Source organism: Nannobrachium achirus, assembly GCF_963921795.1.
Source record: "Nannobrachium achirus genome assembly, chromosome: 5".
NCBI lineage: Eukaryota > Metazoa > Chordata > Actinopteri > Myctophiformes > Myctophidae > Nannobrachium > Nannobrachium achirus.
In genome coordinates this window covers 8,575,975-8,595,149 of record NC_137814.1, presented here as the reverse complement: position 1 = coordinate 8,595,149, position 19,175 = coordinate 8,575,975, and the positions used below count along the sequence as shown (strand labels likewise).

Here is a 19,175-nt window from a genome sequence, read left to right as displayed (position 1 = left end):
AACACTGATTTAATGACATCATAAACTCATCCCCTCTCCTTTTACCATTCAACAAACAGTGTCAGTGTGGCTAACTTCAGCTGGGTCACCACCCACCCACCATGACAACCAGGCATACTTAATGAACTGGTGGGTGTGGTCACATAAAAACCCGATTTTAACACTTTCTGTAGGCCTATACTTTTTTGGAAAAAATCTTCCTCCTAGTATAATCATAATAGCCTACCTGATGAGCCTATCACCATGTTTCAGGGGGGGAAAAAATCATTGCACCCCATCTTAAAGTACATTTTGATGCCAATACCTTTGTACTTTTGCTATTTTATTTGTATCTGTATACCAGACTTTTACTTGGTATAGAGTATTTCTACATAGTGGTATTATTACCTTTAAAGTAAAGTAAAAAATAAGTAAAGAATGTGAAACTGTCTGTACCAGTCCGTCCAAAGCCTCCTGTTTGGTTCCAGCTCGGACTGAGTTTATGCAAAGTATCCAGAGATCCATGCATACGGAAATAGAATACACACACACACACACACACACACACACACACACACACACACACACACACACACGCACACTCACACTCACACACACACACACACACACACACACACACACACACACACACACACACACACACACACACTATATAGTGAGATAAAGATAGATGCACTTAAATATTTATGAACAATTGGGGTTTAACTACCCCTTAACCTGCCACGTACATTAGGTGCAATTGAGTGGGTGAGCATGTTTTATGTATCTCTACATGTATATTGGATGAATGTTGATGCTCTGCTCTTTGGCGTACATCACGTTCACGGCTAATTTATTCATATCTTCCCATCGAAAAATACGTTAACGTTTGTCGGGCAGCTGTCAAGGGGGTCAACATAGATTATTCATGCTTTTCATACAACCAAGTATGAATTAGCCTTCAGCCGACTGTGTTTTTCAATAACAACACTCGCTACGTTGATGTAAGTCACATGTTTTTCCCTCTTGAGGGCACCACCTTCAGGAACTCGGTGTGGCTCCTCCCCTTTCTTAGTCCACTTCCTCCCGGTTGCTTCTGTGCTTATACCTATTAACAACAACACTACATGTTTAAAGACTTGGAACGCAATTCACCATTTTGTCAAGTCTCGCCCGTTGCCCTGCCCCTCTTCGCACCCATTGGTTGCTGTGTCTTGGTGGGACAAAAGTCCTTTCTCTCCATCCACTACCATTGAAATTCAGTTGCTTCTTATTGTTATTCTGGGTATTCAATTCTCATTTTAAACTTGGTTTCAGTAAAAAGGAGCCTCTCAGGTGCAGTATAGTGACTGGACATGTTTTTAAATGTTTTTATTTCTCCAAAAATGATGTTTTAGCAAATTCAACATAAAAAAGGTGGAACCAGGGCGGGACAAGGCAGAAAGAGGCTGCAGGTTGGTCAGTCAAGGACCAATCAGAAGGCTGACAAAGGGTGAATTGTGTAACTCTAGATTTTAACCACTTTAACCATTCTTTTAGCTTTAACTATAAAAAAATAGCATTATCTACAAGCTCACAGCGCGGCACCGAGTGCCGAGCTTGTAGAATTGCAATTTTTTTTTAAATCATGAACATTTGAGCAAGTCTTTAATATATTGACCCGATTCTATAAATGTCCCCTAAATCCTAACAGGTTTCTGAAAAAAACTATGTTTCTATGTCAGTGGTGCTCAAACTTTTCATGTCAAGGACCCCCAAAATGATATGTATTTGACCGCGGATCCCCATATAAAAATATTTCGTTTCAGGGACCCCCCAGAAGCAAAGATTTCAGTTAAAAAATATATATACAAGCTCATATCTCCGCAGACCCCCTAGGGGTCGCGGACCTCCTGTTGAAGACCCCTGATTTATGTGACACAGATGTGTTCCCGGTCTTATGGGTTAAGGAAGTGGTGCTGACATATTCTGCTAGACTTTCTTGAGAGATTCATGTAAGTCAGGGGTTCCCAAAGTTTTTTGTCTCAGGGCACCACATAAAAAAAAATTTAATCCGAGGCACCCCTACATTATAATTTTCACTCCCAGCACCTTATATTTATAGCATCTTGTAGCCTATGTCCAAAACCGTTCGTTTTGTATTTATCATCTATAAAATGATCTAAACTAGTGAAAACAGCAGATCTACAAGCACGCGAGGCGTTGTGTGCTTGTAGATCGGCTGTTTTCAGTCGTTTTGTGCGACAGTCTTGTATGATGAAGCAGGGCTTTGCTTTACCAAAAGACGTACACATTTGAAACTTGGAGATGCAAGGTTTCTGCCCGACAGTGATGATATTTTAGTGATTATGTTGCGAGGAAAACGTTGAGATAACAGCCATTTTGTTTAGAACCGACTGAAAATAACTTTGTACTTCAAGTTTAAAATGATACTAAATATTTTTTCAAGTGTCCAAATAAATTCCAAATATTATCAAATGATCTTGCGGCACACCTGGACTGCCGTCGCGGCACCCCAGGGTGCCCCATCACCCACTTTGAAAACCCCTGATGTAAGTGTATCCTTCCTGTCCTGTGTCTCCTTACCTCCTCAGTACAAACAAGTGGAGCAGTACATGTCCTTCCACAAGCTGCCTGCGGACTTCAGACAGAAGATCCACGACTACTACGAGCACAGGTACCAGGGCAAGATGTTCGACGAGGAGAGCATCCTGGAGGAGCTCAACGAACCCCTCCGAGAGGTCAGTGTTTGTGCACACACACCCAGGGACGTGCAGAGAATGTTAGAGAGGCAGGGGCTGAAACGTGTCGTGTCGCGCTGCGACACGTTGTGTCGGCTTGGAGGTCGGCTATTTTCTGTGCTTGATACCACGCTGAGCATAATCAAGTCAATACTGGAGATGTGGCGTAACGGCATGGATTTATACACAGAGAGGGCAATTCTTTCAACATAAGAGAGTTTGGACAAGGCAATTCTCTTGAATGCTGCCTTCAGGTATGCCATGGAAAGAGGGCTTGATTATGCTTAGTGCAGTGTGATATCAAGCACTGAAAATAGCCGACCTCCAAGCTCACAAAGCGTTGCGTCGATATTTTCACCAAAGGCCCTTTTAGAAATTCATTGATTCTCTGCATGCACCATGCACACACGCATGCGTTGGTATTACTATACTTGAGAAGACAGCAATGTTTTAGGAAAGCTATGTTGTTGTTTTTTTTTTGTTTTTAGCATTTTATAAACCTAGATAGATGTAACCATAACATTGACCAATATTCTAATTATAACTTCAGCTCTGAAAAAGTCTTTGCTAACAATGAAAACAAAATGTATCATGCTGGAGGTCAATTTCTCAACTTCTGCTATACTGGGGACATCAGTAGCGCATGAAAATACCTGGTAAACACACACACACACACACACACACACACACACACACACACACACACTCACACGCACGTGCACGCGCACGCGCACACACACACGCACACGCACACGCACACGCCCACACACACGCACACACGCACACACGCACACGCACACGCACACGCACACACACATGCACATGCACACACAATTGTAATTATTTTATTACATTGATGTCATTGTAATATTCTGAAACATACTTTACAAACTTCGGTACCTAGACAGACATCCGTGTTAGCACAATAAATGACATGTGCAGTGACTACACAATGTCCTTTTCAGGAAATCGTCAACTTCAACTGCCGCAAGCTGGTGGCGTCCATGCCGCTGTTTGCCAACGCCGAGCCCAACTTCGTGACGGCCATGCTGACCAAGCTCCGCTTCGAGGTCTTCCAGCCCAAGGATTACATCATCAGGGAGGGCACCATCGGGAAGAAGATGTACTTCATCCAGCATGGAGTGTGCAACGTCATCACCAAGGGAACCCTGGGGATGAAGCTCTCGGACGGATCCTACTTTGGAGGTACGTGGGGCATTCTCCAAATATTTGAATATTTGAATATTCCAATATTCGAATATCAAAGTCACTATTCGACGTTGTTCACCGAAGTCGAATATTCACTTATATTATTTTATTGTTTTCTCTTTAAAAAATATATAGTTTATAAAGCTTGGCTAGATAGGAAGTCATAAAAATGAGTTGTCAATGCCCCGGCCCTGGTGGATGAATTTGTTAATGCTCTATACCAGGCGTTCTATACCAGGCGTTCTCAAACTATATTTTGAAACTAGCCGATCTACATGCTCACAACGCCTCGCAACGCGAGGCGTTGTGAGCATGTAGATCGGCTATTTTCACAATGTTTGCCTCTTGCTGACTTAATATTTGACGGTTTGGCCAGTCCTGTCGAATATTCGACTATTCGAATACTTTGAGGTCGAATAATTCTAATACTAAAAATCACTATTCGTGAATGCCCTAGAGGTACGATGCCTTTCCAGAAGATTCTCTGGGGATGAAAGCTTAAAAGCGGTGTACCTGCCCAGTGGTGTGGCACCAAATTCTGGGCCCTGGGTACAAGGATTCACTACAGGCCCCCCATGAATGTTCTTCATAGGGGGAGGAGGGGGTTTAACCCATTTAGACTGGGGATGCATTAGTACGCATTATTTTGTGCTTTAACTATTGAAAAATAGCAGATATATAAGCTCACAGCGGTGCCGCGCTGTGAGCTTGTAGATCTGCTATTTTTGAAATATTGTGATTTTCTTTGTCAGTGGTGCTCAAACTTTTTCATTTGAAGTACCCCCAAAATGATGATGTATTTGGCCACGAACCCCCATCTCAAATTATTTAGTTAAATTATTAAGCAAAATTTGAGTTGCAAATGTTCACTTAAAAAAAACATATATTCAAAGATTTGCACACATTTTCAGGACTTTTCAAAAATAGCAGATCTAGAAGCTCGCAGCGCGACACTCGGCACCACGCTGTGAGCTTGTATATCTGCTATTTTTCAATAGCTAAAGTATAAAATAATTAAGGCCCCTCCACCTTGGGCCCTAGTAACTCAGTCCCACTTTTCCCCCCCTTGTGACGCCCCTGTCTTGGGATGAAAGCTTAAAAGCGGCGTACCTGCCCCACCGCTGTGGAGTCTAGGGGTCCCAACACACCGCGGTGCATCCGTCTTTGTCGATCGTCTGTACCGGTGGTTCTCCAGCAGTGGTCCAGGGACCACCAGTGGTCCTTGAGGGGGTTCCAGGTGGTCCTCAGCTAAATGATGGAGAGTTGGTAACCAAATGGACCCTTATGGCTCTTTAACTCTTGAGAGCGTGAAATGAATGTTTTTTTCCACCAATAATCGCTGAATATTGTCTGTCGTGCCCATCAGTGCACGCAAGGATTCAAAAGGCGGCCACGGGTCTGTTAGAATCGTAAAATATCCCATGTCCGAACGCGAACGTGCATGTGAAAGATCCAGCCGTCTGAGTGCAGTCTGCTCCCAGACACTCTCCCCACTAACAAGTGTGTTTTCCTTCTATCTTCCTTTTTAAGGCGTGCCCCAGACTCCAAAAATATTTGGTGACCATAGGCTAGTGAACAGCGCCATCCGGCGTTGGATTTTAGTTAACACGACTTATTAAGTCGGGTTAGGCAGCTAGTATGTACAATACACTACTCTTCCATTGAGACGTTTAGGGCGTTTTCAGGCCAAGGATCCCTTAGTTGAGAGAGAGATGAAGCAGGGACGGATCTACAAGCTCACAACGCCTTGCGAGGCTATTTTTGGCTAAAGTTATCAGAATAAGGACATTAGGGTTGAAGCATTCTCTCGAGTCAAGAGTCATGATGGCTACGCCACTCAAAGGAAGAGGTACAGACCGAGTGGGCGTTCCCCTTTCTTTGACGATGGCTTGCCAGATTGGGGTTCAAGTGGTTAATATAAAAAAGGAGAAAAAAAAACCCTAGGGGTCCCAGACCCCCTGTTGAAGACCCCTGATTTAGGGCATGGAGTCAGTCAGGTAGGACACCAACTGAATGACAACTATTGCATTGAATTGCCTGAAAGTTCATAAATTAATATAATCCCCCCATGAAGCAGGGGTCCCTCTTGTGTGAGCAGTAGATGTTTGCTTTGCCAAGCAAGAATATCCCATTGTTCTACCGTTGCAATTTTCATCAGCAAAAGGAAATAGAACTGTGGGATTGTGGTATTTTAATGTGTACACCAGCACAATGGTTCTCAACCTGTGGAGGGGGGTCCCCAGATGATTAACTTAATGTGCAACATTGTTTTCTCACTCAACAGTAAACAAACCAACATAAAGTTTGAGTGTATTGAGGGTATCTGGAGGGTATAAAGTTGACAATTTAAAGGAGTAGTTCACCCCCAAAATGACTTTTTTTCTATTGATTACTCAGGCCATGGAGAGTAGAGTTCAATAATATTTTTTGTTTTTTGTCACATTCCTAAGACAAAATTTTGAAAATTTTGATTCGAGTAAATTTACCCCCATTGATTCCGGATGGTGACCCGTTTCGAAACAGGTCACCATCCGGAATCAATGGGGGTACATTTATTGTTATCATATTTTTGTCTTAGGAATGTATGTAGGGGAAGTATTCGCACATCCACTAGATTCAGGTGCAGGTGCGTAGGACTGTGAATACTGAAGAAATCATGAAAAGATATTTCATGAACAAAAACTCCCGCACTCTGCTCTTGCTCAGCTGCTCATCTTTATTTTAATTGACAGACGTTTCGGTCCTCCTGGACCTTCTTCAAGAGTGTCTTACAGCCATTGTGCACCCCTCTCATATATATACACTCCCCTTCCTGTTCACAGGTGTGAGACAATCTCACTCCTCTCGAGGAGTGATTCTCAGTGATTGTCTCTCACCTGTGTGTGTTTGATGACAACCCTTTACATACAATTAGGTCTATATTTTCATTATTTACAAAAAGTTTCAAAAACTGTACATTTCAGAAATGTGAACATCGGCTTTACAGCTTTCATAAAACATTCCAAACTGTGCAGTATAATCAACAAGTGTATCTTGGATGCACCATCTATAAACATATTCTCCATAATCTTCAATAATCCCACATTTCTTTACAGCATTACATGCCATGGAATCTCATCATTCAGTCCTTTAGGGCTTAGTGTTTGTAAGGTGTGTAAATCCAATAAACTTCTCTTTTGTTGAGGATGTCATCTATATTCCCCCCTCTCTCTGGTAGAGTCACTTTTTCAATCCCCTGGAACTTGAATGATGAGATATCATGCTTGAAGTCATTGAAATGTACTGCTACTGGATAGTTTCTATCATTTCTCCTTATGGTGCTTTTATGTTCGCTCATTCTTTGTTTTAACTGGCGTGATGTTTTACCAACATAGACTAGCCCGCATGGGCATTTGATCAGATATATGACATGAGTAGTAGTACAAGTGATGACATCATTGATAGAATATTTTCTCCCCGTATGGGGATGAGAAAAATGGTTACCCTTGACCATATTGTTACATTGGGCACATCCTCTACACTTGTAGCAGCCATACGGGAGAGGTTTCAACAAAGTCTGTGTACTTTTTTTGTCTGATTTTATATTGGCATGTACAAGGCTATCTCTAAGGTTGCGACCTCTTCTATATACTATCAGAGGTGGATCTTTCAGATCTGCTGATATGGCTGGATCTGATGATAGTATGTGCCAATGTTTTTTAATAATAGGTCCCAATGTATAACTGTTGGGGGTGTAAGTTGTACTGAACATAATTGAATATTTCTTTTTGTTTGGAATCTTATTTTGTAACAATTCATTTCTTGATTTTCGCAGGGCCATTTGATAAGCTTCTTCCACACAATCTTCTGGATAACCTCGTTCTAGAAATCTTTGTTTCATGTCTAGTGATTTCTCGATATAATCTTCAGTAGTGTGACAGATACGCCTCAGTCTAAAGAATTTACTTCTTTCTTGGTAAACCCCGCTTGAGGGGTGTGGGATGATAGCTATTGGCCAGCAACAGGTTGTTTCGATCTGTATCTTTTCTATACAGGGTGGTACATAGTGTACCTGATTTCTTCTCAACCCACATATCAAGAAAGTGTACTCTATCTCTAGCATATTCTATTGTAAATTTCAAATTGGGGTCTTTCCCATTGAGAAGTGTTAAAAACTCATTCAGTTCATCTGTGTCCCCTTCAAAAAGACAGAAAATGTCATCTATATATCGGTACCATTTACTAATTTTGTCAAGGAATGGATTATTTGTGGGATTATAAACAAACTTTTCTTCAAAGAGACCAACATATAAATTGGCATAGCTTGGAGCTACCGTACTACCCATTGAACACCCATTAATCTGGAGGTAATAGTCTTCTTCAAATTTGAAGTAATTCTTTCTTAATACAAATTCTGCCAGCTGTGAAATGAATTCATTTGGCGGCATGTCATTTGTTAGGCGATATTTATTGAGATAGTGTGCTAAAGATGCCAACCCCCCCTGGTGGGGGATAGAGGTGTACAAACTTTCAACATCAAGGGTCAACAGTAGACAGTCTTAGGAATGTGACAAAAAACAAAAAATATTATTGAACTCTACTCTCCATGGCCTGAGTAATCAATAGAAAAAAAGTCATTTTGGGAGTGAACTACTCCTTTAAGGACTTTTTAATACCTCTAAAATGACAAATTAAACATTGGCCAAATTGTCAAATATTAGAGGCAGAAATTGTGAAAATAGCAGATCTACATGAGCATGTAGATCTGCTATTTTCTCAATAGCACTGTGTTTTACAAAATGTAATTCCTCAACTCTTAGTGCTCGTCAGGGTGGGAGGGGTCCCCAGTTAAAATATGATTATTTTGGGTGTCGCGGCCTGAAAAGGTTGAGAACCGCTGCACCAGCACACAACAGTCAGTGTCACTTGAAGATCGGTTCTCGTCAGCCAACGTGACGCCCTGTGGATTATAAATCAGGCAGAAGTGTTTGTTTCCCGCTGGGCTTCAGCATCCCACAAACACCGTCTGCCGCTGAAGCAGCTGGCATTGATTGAGAGCCCGGGCTGAGAGTGTTCCCTTCATTAAGCTATACCGCAGTGCCTTTGAAATATCATCTTTGATGATTATTATTTTTTTCTTCTAAAATCTTTACTTCCTCTCCATCTCTCTCTCAGTGGCGTCAGTGCGCTTCGCGCGCGTGCAAGACACCAGTCATGTTGCCATAGCTTAGCAACAGGCATGATACATTTATTTTAAGAAGTACATTCTATTTTTCCCCCCGTTTCTACGGTTTCTTGGGCTGAATATGGCAGCCTGGAACGGAACTTGTTCAAGTACAGCTAAACTTGGCATGTTAGTGAACCTGCCACAATTAACAATAATGAATTGCACCTGTGCAGCTGACCTGCAAAACCTGGGAATATACCATTTTGTCAAGATGGGGAGAATATAATTATAATACCTTGTTAAAGTGACCATTTTGTAAATGTTGTCATTTGTAGTTATTTTACTGTAATTTAACAACATAATAACAAGAACAGATAGACAAAGAGACATTCATGGATTTATATTTAAAAGTAACTTTTATTTCCCCCCTGGACCCAGGGTATGGCATCTGCATACCCCTGCCATACCCAATTGACGCCCCTGCTCTCTCTCTCCTCGCTTCCAAGAAATCTGCTTGTTGACTCGCGGCCGGCGGACAGCCAGCGTGCAGGCGGAGACCTACTGTCGCCTCTACTCGCTGTCGGTGGACAACTTCAACGAGGTGCTGGAGGAGTACCCCATGATGAGACGAGCCTTCGAGACCGTCGCCATCGACCGACTGGACCGCATAGGTACTGTACCCCCCCGTCCTCACAGACACCAGACACATTCACATAGGTACTGTACCCCCCCGTCCTCACAGACACCAGACACATTCACATAGGTACTGTACCCCCCCGTCCTCACAGACACCAGACACATTCACATAGTTACTGTACCCCCCCCGTCCTCACAGACACCAGACACATTCACATAGGTACTGTACCCCCCCGTCCTCACAGACACCAGACACATTCACATAGGTACTGTACCCCCCCGTCCTCACAGACACCAGACACATTCACATAGGTACTGTACCCCCCCCGTCCTCACAGACACCAGACACATTCACATAGGTACTGTACCCCCCCCCCCCCCCCCCCCCCCGTCCTCACAGACACCAGACACATTCACATAGTTACTGTACCCCCCCGTCCTCACAGACACCAGACGTATTCACATAGGTACTGTACCCCCCCCCGTCCTCACAGACACCAGACGTATTCACATAGGTACTGTACCCCCCCGTCCTCACAGACACCAGACGTATTCACATAGGTACTGTACCCCCCCCCCCCCCCCCCCCCGTCCTCACAGACACCAGACGTATTCACATAGGTACTGTACCCCCCCGTCCTCACAGACACCAGACACATTCACATAGGTACTGTACCCCCCCCCCCCCCCCCCCCCGTCCTCACAGACACCAGACGTATTCACATAGTTACTGTACCCCCCCGTCCTCACAGACACCAGACGTATTCACATAGGTACTGTACCCCCCCCCCCCCCCCCCCCCCCTGTGGTGTTAAGTATTTACTTTAGGGATGGGACGATAAGCGATATTATCGTTTATCGTGATTAAAAAACACTCACGATAATCGTATTGTGGAGATTTCATTTATCGTGATATCGTCCTCCGTCATGCACTGGGATCAATTCACCTTTTATTTGCCGAGCTGCATATCCAGTACGACTTAAACCCTCTGTAATTGATAAAAGGTACTTATAATATACATACTTGATACAGTCTTTTTTCACTCTCTATCAAATGTCTTAGCCGATCTACAAGCTAACGCGTCGCAGCGCTCACAACGCGTCGCAATCCATTATCTGCCCCAGGATAATGGATTTTGATTATCGCAATAATATCGTAAAACGTGATTTCTTTTTCGTCTCATCCCTACTGTCCTTACAGTAAGTACAATTTTGAGGAATTTGTGCTTCACTTGAGTATTTCCATTTTCCAATACTTTTACTCCACACTACATCTCGGAGCCAAATATTGTACTTTCACTCCACTGCATTTATTTGAGAACTTTAGTTACTAGTTACTTTTCAGATATATAATATTATAAAACATACATTAAAGGAGTAGTTCACCCCCAAAATGACTTTTTTTCTATTGATTAGTCACGCCATGGAGAGTAGAGTTCAATAATATTTTTTGGTTTTTGTCACATTCCTAACACAAAATTTTGATTTGAGTAAATTTACCCCCATTGATTCCGGATGGGGACCCGTTTCGAAACGGGTCCCCATCCGGAACGACTGGGGGTACATTTATTGTTATCACATTTTTGTCTTAGGAATGTGACAAAAAACTAAAAATATTATTGAACTCAAGTCTCCATGGCGTAATCAATAGAAAAAAAGTCATTTTGGGGGTGAACTACTTACTCCTTTAACCACTTTAGCCCTATTTTATACCTTGGCTATTTGAAAATAGCAGATCGCCAAGATCAGATGCGTCGCCTTGTGAGCTTGTAGATGTGCTATTTTCAAACATTTTGTACTTTCACTTTTGGTACTTTAGGTACATTTTGATGCCAATACTTTTGTACTTTTACTCAAGTACATTTATTTTACTTGTAACAGAGTATTTCTACATTGCAGTATTAATACTTTTAATTAGCAAAAATAAATCGTACTTTTCCCACCACTGGTATAGTATTTGGGTTAATTTAGTTCAAAGTAAAAACTAAAACAAGCACAATCATCAGTCTGTTGTATAATGCAATTTTCCCGGGTGCACGGCTCACAAAGATTCACAATAAGAAAATAATAGCCAGTGCTCTGAAGTTCATAAGTCCTTCTGGTACTTTAAATTCATCGAGGAACGGACCGCCCGATACCCGCTGAGGAAAGCTTGACGTCAAGGCTACGTGTCCGTGTATGCTGCTGTCCGTGCCTCTATGAATTAAAGTACTGGAAGGACTTCGGAGTGCTGGCTATTATTTTCTTATTGTGATAAATCTTTCTTCTGCTAAAGTAACGTCACCCATGTTCAACCGTATCTTATGAATCGGCCGCCTCTTCCCTCATCGCTCATTATAACATCATCGTTGTGGATTCCAAGCTACAGTAATAGAAACAACCTGTCTCGTCCTGGAAAGTTAGCATGGCTGAAATGGCAGCCCTTGTACTTACATCCCACAACAAAAAATAACAAATAAAAAGGTTGAAATAACCAAACCTGCCTAATGCCTACCGATGACGTTGTTGCTAACAGCGGTTGGTGACAACCTAGCATTACAGTAGCATTAGTGAGGACCAAATACCGTAATTGCCGGACTATAAGCCGCTGCTTTTTTCCCATGTTTTTAACCCTGCGGCTTATACAACGGTGCGGCTTATATAGAGATTTTTACAGACAAAGGCCAGTTAGTTAGTTTTACAATGGTCTTTAACAAGGATTTATATGTAGATTTTTACAGCTAACGGCCACCAGGGGCGCTCTAGCGGGAAGCAGGAAGGACACCTGCGATTTTTACAGCGACCTGCGACAACTCCAAGTGTTGTGCTTGTCCGTCGGTTCCGTGTCATCAAAGATGACATGGCCAGTAAAACGAGCTGAGGTGTTCCTTGGGATTGATTGACACTGGACACTGTAACCATAGACGACCGCTGGCACTTTGTTCCCTGGCCAGAGAAAGTACCTGCTCTGAAGGACGTACAGTACATCACATACCATATCTCTGACCGTCCGTTTCCTCACTCTCTGTCCTGATGTCCTGTTAGTGGAGAAGCTTGTCTGGACTGGGGCCCACCGGGGGTCCAAATGGACCCTGTAACTCTGACAGTGTACTATTGTGGGTCCATTTGGTTCCATGTGTACACTCTCTGGGCGTGTCATGCAGGTCTTATATCCTAACTTAAAGGAGTAGTTAACCCCCAAAATGACTTTTTTTCTATTGATTACTCCTGCCATGGAGACTTGAGTCCAATAATATATATTTTTTTTGTATTTGTAACATTCCTAAGACAATAATTTGGATATAATAAATTTACCCCCATTGATTCCGAATGGGGACCCAAATGCATTCGGGTCCCCATCCGGAATCAATGGGGGGTCAATTTATTGTAATCAAATTATTGTCTAAGGAATGCGACAAAAAACTAAAAATATTATTGAACTCAAGTGTCCATGGCATGAGTAATCAATTGGAAAAAAAAAAAAGTCATTTTGGGCATGAACTACTCCTTTAAGGGGTGAGTGTTTTTTGCAGGTTGTTCAGTCCGAGTGTATCAAAAAAGCAACTGGGTTAAGGCACCTAAACCCTTGACTCGGACTTAAAGACCTGCAAAAAACACTCTCCCCTCCTTTAAGACTTGTAGGCGTGGTCAACAGTGGTTTGCTATTTTGAGGGCACCACGATGCCCTGAATTAGTCATGGGCGTGACATTAATCAAACCAATCAGGGCGTTACATTAATCAAACCAATCAGAGTATCGGCTAAGATCAAGGTGCGCTGTGCAGGCAGGCAGTGTTATTATCTCCCATTCTTCCACCACGGAAAGGTCACACATTCATTTTCACAGCGACACTCGACTGCATTGTATTAACACATTGACCGCCATTTTAACATACCTCCGTACTCCCACCTGCCATTCGTCTCCATAGACTTCCATGTAATTGGGTGTGCACGGATCATGCACACCCATGCCTAGATAATGCACCACGTGTGTCCACATTGCTCACAGCTTTCAAACAAAAAAATCCGAATGGAAATCCGTTCAGGCATTCATGAGATAACAGCCACTATGTTTAACAAAGATGGCTGCCAAAATGGCTGCCATGCTTGAAAGATGGGGTTGCTATGGGGGTTAAACATGCAATTTCGCCTACTCCATTTTTGGGGGTCAAAAAATGTTTTTGAAAAAAAAAAAATTTGATTTTTTTTTTTTTTTTTTAAATTCTCGGGACTATCGGGCCTGGCGGGGAAAGACATTGGAATAATCTCGGGACTATCGGGCCTGGCAGGGAATGAGTTAACATAATTTTGATACACAGAATTAACACCCAAATTCTGCTGATTACAAATTTAGATGAATAAAACATGTAACAAGTAATGATGTGCTTTGAACCAAACAACACAAATAGTTTTTTATTAGCTTTGACAAACCAAACACTTGATAAAAAAAAAATGCAATACATAAAGCATGGCACAATCATGCTATGGATTAACAACATCGCTACAGGCTTTTCAAGAATAAATATGAGCTGTGTGAAGATAACTCTTCCTCTCTTTTTTTTCCAAAATATGCACAGGTTCTTCATGTTCAACTTGTTCCTATTTCTTATAATATATTCATACATTCATGATATATATATATATATATATATATATATATATTATGAATGCATTGTTTCCAATGAACTTCTTTAAAGAGGTGGTGCCATGATTCCCCCCCCCCCCCCCCCCTCTAAAACATGATTATCAGGTATTATGATTATACTAGGAGGGAGATTTTTTCCAAAAAAGTATACAGAAAGAGTTAAAATTGGGTTTTTATGTGGCCACACCCCCAGTTCATTAAGTATGCATGGATGCCATCCATGCATACTGGTGACCCAGCTGATATAGCCACACCCCACAGTGTTGGGTGAATGGCAATTGGGGAGGAGTTGATACTGTGACACACTTAGTATCTGTGTTTTTTAACTGACACTTTTGACCAAAAGGGGCAGCCTCCAAGAGAAAACAAACACATACTAAGAGAATACATAATTTAAAAAAAAAACACATCAGGGGGTCTAATGAAGTACTTTCAACCTCCTAGACACATGAAAAACAGAAAAAGTACAAAACTATGGCACCACCTCTTTAATAATGTGTCTTCTTCTTCCCTGGTCCATGCAGGTAAGAAGAACTCCATCCTGATGCACAAGGTGCAGCATGACCTCAACTCGGGCGTCTTCAACAACCAGGAGAACGAGATGATCCAGGAGATCGTCAAGTACGACCGTGAGATGGTGAAGCTGGTGGACCTGCAGCGGCCGCGGGCCATGTCCATGACCCCGTCCATGGGGGGCATGTTTGGCGGCGCCAGCGGCGGCTCGGCCATCGCCACCCTCCAGCAGGCCGTGGCCATGAGCTTCTGCCCCATGGGGGGCGCCATGGGGGGCCCCATGGGATTACCCATGGGGGGCCCCATGGGGGTACCCATGGGGGGCCCCATGGGAGCACCCATGGGAGGCCCCATGGGAGCACCCATGGGAGGCCCCATGGGAGGCCCCATCGGGGCCACAGGGAGCGGGACTCTGCAGTCTCCGCGCATGGTCCGCCGCTTCCAGGTGATGCAGAACTTGTCCAGTCCGGCCTCCATGTCGCCCATTCAGCCTCAGACCCCGCAGGCGTCCGGGGGGGCCTTTGCCGTCTCCAGTCCGCCTGTCCAGAGCCCGCTGTCGGCCGCGGGACGGACCTTCCAGTACGTGGCGGGGACCATGGGGCCCTCGGGCTCCCAGCTGTCCCTGGTGCAGCACCACGCGCCCAGCCCCACGCACGCCCAGCAGAGGCCCGTCTCGCACATGAAGAGCACCCACTCCCTCCACACGGGCTGCCTGAGCCAGAGCGCCCGTGTCCTGTCGGCGTCCCAGCCCTCGCTCCCCCAGGAGGGGGGCACGCCGCCGCAGTCCGGCTCGGCGGCCCCCAGCCCCCCCACGTCCACCCGCACCTCCAACACCTCCATCGGCCCCCCTCCTCCTCAGCCCACGGCCGCTCACCCCAGCCTGCCGGGGCCCTCGGGGGTGGGGAGACCGGCGGCGGCTCCGCAGAGGGTGGGCTTTGCCTCCACGCCGCCCCCGGGAGGGCCCTCTGGAGTCGGGGGGGTGGTGGTGGCGGCGCCAGTGCCGGCCCCAGCAGCAGCAGCAGCAAGCCCCCTGTCGGCGCCCCCCGAATCTGGAGTTCCCAAGAAGGATTCCATCGTCAGCCTTCCGGAGCAAGACTCTGCCAGAAACAGGCTATCCTCCAACTTGTGACCCTGGTGAAGGTTTGGTTTAGAGAGAGAGAGAGGCCTTTTATCGTGGGAGGATCTTAATGTCTGTTTTAGGGTCATTCTGGCTGGTCTGTCCGCCTCTTCTGGACCAGTCAGCCACCACCTCCCACCACCAGTCATTCTAAGCCTGGATGAACTGGCTTGGTTTCCACAGAGGAGGGACAAAGAGCAAGACTTTGAGACACTAACGGCGAGAAGGAGACTAACACGATTAAACTAGTACAAACTAAGGTGGAACTGGTCTACTCTGCTGTACCAGCACCTTTAGTCTTAGTATCACCCCTTACACTCTGCTTCCAAACACCTTATATCGCTGTCTTTAATGTAAAGATATGGAGTATAATTAAACGTAAACATGTTGCATACTGTGTAGAAATCCATGCAATGCAATCTAGCTGGAGCTGGACTTAAAAATGAAAATCAGGGACTCGAGGTCAAGCGACAATGAACTTTTACTGCTTTCAACACGTGTTTTTTGGGTGTCATTTATTTTCCTCTGTATAAGCTGTCGTAGCAGAAAATAACTGGTCGCTCTTCATACGGTATCGTTTAAAAATGGTAGTGAGCATAGTGTTTTAGACCGCTGGTCGATCTTACATCGATGTGTAAATAGTAAATGAGAGAACGAAAAGAAGAAAAAAAAACATAAACAAAAGGGAAACTGACAGAAGGCTATTATCTTCATCGTATCTATCCAAACCAAAGTTGAGCTTGAACACAAAGTGTGGTTGTGTCTGTATCAACGAAAAGAGAAACAAAAGGAAGCATAGCAGAAGATGCCATTTATTTAACTGCCTTGATTCAGCGTTTAGAAGCCATATCTTTGGTTTGCGTGTATGTAGGTACATACGCGGGGCGTAAGGTTTGCGTGTATGTATGTACGTACGTACGTACGTACGCGGGGCGTAAGGTTTGCGTGAGAGAGATTGTTTGGGTACGTTTTGGTTCCGAATGTTTTCTCAAGGAGAACGCGCTGCTTTGCACGCCGCTCCTCGACGCGCCGCTCTGCGAAGCGCGCTCGGGGTTTTTGTCGCGTGCCACGTTTCCCCTTTTTTCCACGTCAACATCTGGGAAGTGGTGTGTTTCGTTTTCGTTGCGTTGGCAGAGACATCTGGGAAATGGTGTGTTTCGTTGTCGTTGCGTTTGGCAGAAAGAAAGCATACTGATTGTAACCCTGCCGCACAAGGTGGTTAATTCGTTTGAGCTTTATCAACAAAGGAACCATTTTGTGAGCAGCCCATTCTGTATACTTGGCTTGTTTTCGTCCTAGTTTCGTTTAATTAACACATGCAATATAATTCTGCAATACTCTACCCCGCCTATATATAAATATATATATGAATATAAATATCTATACATACGCTGTACAGGAAAGTTACATTTCTTTTTTTTTCATATTTCCTTTTTTTTTTACTGTGAAACCTTGAAGAATCCAGCAACTGTTGTGGCTTCACTTGAGTTATTGTAATCCAGCGAAACATGTTGTTACCTTAACCAAAAATGTGGGAGGTATAGTGAGAGGATGTAATGTTTTCTTTATCGAGCGAGACTAACTGTGTAAAAAAAACGGCCAAGAGTCACAAGCTCCCCCCCCCCCCATAAACAATGTCACTTTAAATCCCACTTGGAAATTTCAAATTGTAGGTTACACCAAACAGAGAGAGAGAGAGGGATCGGGAGATTTGGGGGGCATAACAAGGTACCCTTGCAAAGACAAACCTCGTATTACCCGACTGTCTAAGCCCCCACAGCCCCACAAAACTGGTATGAATGTCTCAACTCAATTAGAACCTATAATCTCCTATCGTTTATCGTTTTAGGGTTGCGTACGCGTGGCGAAGCTCGGATCGTAATATGAAATATTTTGACCCGGACGACGACGTACTTCAAAAAGCCTTCTCTTGCTGAATGTATGCCATACGAGAAGGACGACAGACAGCTAATCAGACATAAACTGCCATGTAAATACAGAGATTAAAGGGGAGGGGGGGCGCTATGATGCAAGGGGGGGGGGGTGTGTGTTGCTGTATGTGTTGCCGAGTGTTTGTGTGGCGTTTCTTCGGTTTTGAACGATGCTTACTCTGGATCAGAAATGTACTGTATGTGTGACTCTGTATGCTAATCCCGCTCCCTGCTGAAACTCCGTGGAAGGATGCGCTTTCCGTTCCATTTGTCGAAGAGAGAAAGAGTCGAGTCGCGGGGGCCGTTATGAACTCCTCGGGGCCCCCGACCGACGCGAAGCACTTGAGGACATCCAGATAAGCACCTTGAGTCGCTATACGACCTCGTAATCAAAACGAAAATCAATCAGTCTGTTCTCTTAAGGACGGCTGCGCTACTTTGTCCTGTTATGTTGTTATCTGGTTAAACCGTAAAAGGACAAGAGGTGATATCTGTTATCTGGTTAAACTCTAAAGGATGGAGGTGGCTCCCCATTGGGAGACTAATGCTTAATTTATGCTCTGTCGCATGGCGCACACCTGGAAATAGCGGACACACAAGCCCATGACGACATGTGGATCCGCTGTTTCTGGGCTAGTGGCACCGATGTAGGATGAAGTAGAAATACGGCTGTATGCTTGATGGAGCTGTGGTTCTCAACCTGTGGGTCGGGAACCCCCAAATTATTTTGGGGGGTCCCCAGATGATTAACTTAATGTGCAACATTGTTTTCTCACTCGACAGTACTCAACACACCAGCATAAAGTTTAAGTGTATAGAGGGTATCTACACATTTCTAAAGTGTCAATTTGAGGGCTTTTTAATACCTCTAAAACGACACATTAAATATTGGTCAAATTATCTAATATTAGAGGCAGAAATTGTGAAAATAGCCGATTTACATGCTCATGTAGATTGTCTATTTTCATAATAAAATCGCACTGTACAAAATGTAATGCCTCAACTCTTAGTGCTCGTCAGGGTGGTGGGTCCCCACTTAAAATATGATTATTTTGGTGGTCGCGGCCTGAAAAGGTTGAGAACCACTGTGATGGAGGATCATAGATCAAGCGTAAACAGGCAGCTGACTCAATGTGTCAAACAAACACGCACCTCCTCCACCGACGTAACCCCGGCTCTGAACCCCATCGATCCACAGAACCCTAAATGCAAAATCATTGCGACGGACATTTCACTCAGGTTTGCCCACCTTTTCCAGAGAGAGAGAGAGAGAGAGAGAG

The 19,175-nt window shown here is 44.1% G+C and overlaps 1 protein-coding gene across 1 annotated transcript in view; it reads left to right on the top strand.

The window, feature by feature from the left end:
- Nucleotides 1–15,976, top strand: part of LOC308285564 (potassium/sodium hyperpolarization-activated cyclic nucleotide-gated channel 2) — a gene marked incomplete at its 3' end in the record, with an annotated part of 141,312 nt that extends 125,336 nt beyond the window's left edge. Inside the window, exons 5-8 of the mRNA XM_080726352.1 lie at nucleotides 2,574–2,720; nucleotides 3,686–3,926; nucleotides 9,582–9,746; nucleotides 14,859–15,976. Of these exons, the coding sequence (XP_080582478.1) occupies nucleotides 2,574–2,720; nucleotides 3,686–3,926; nucleotides 9,582–9,746; nucleotides 14,859–15,976 (1,671 nt within the window). The remainder of the gene's footprint in view (nucleotides 1–2,573; nucleotides 2,721–3,685; nucleotides 3,927–9,581; nucleotides 9,747–14,858) is intronic.
- Nucleotides 15,977–19,175: the final 3,199 nt, after the last annotated feature.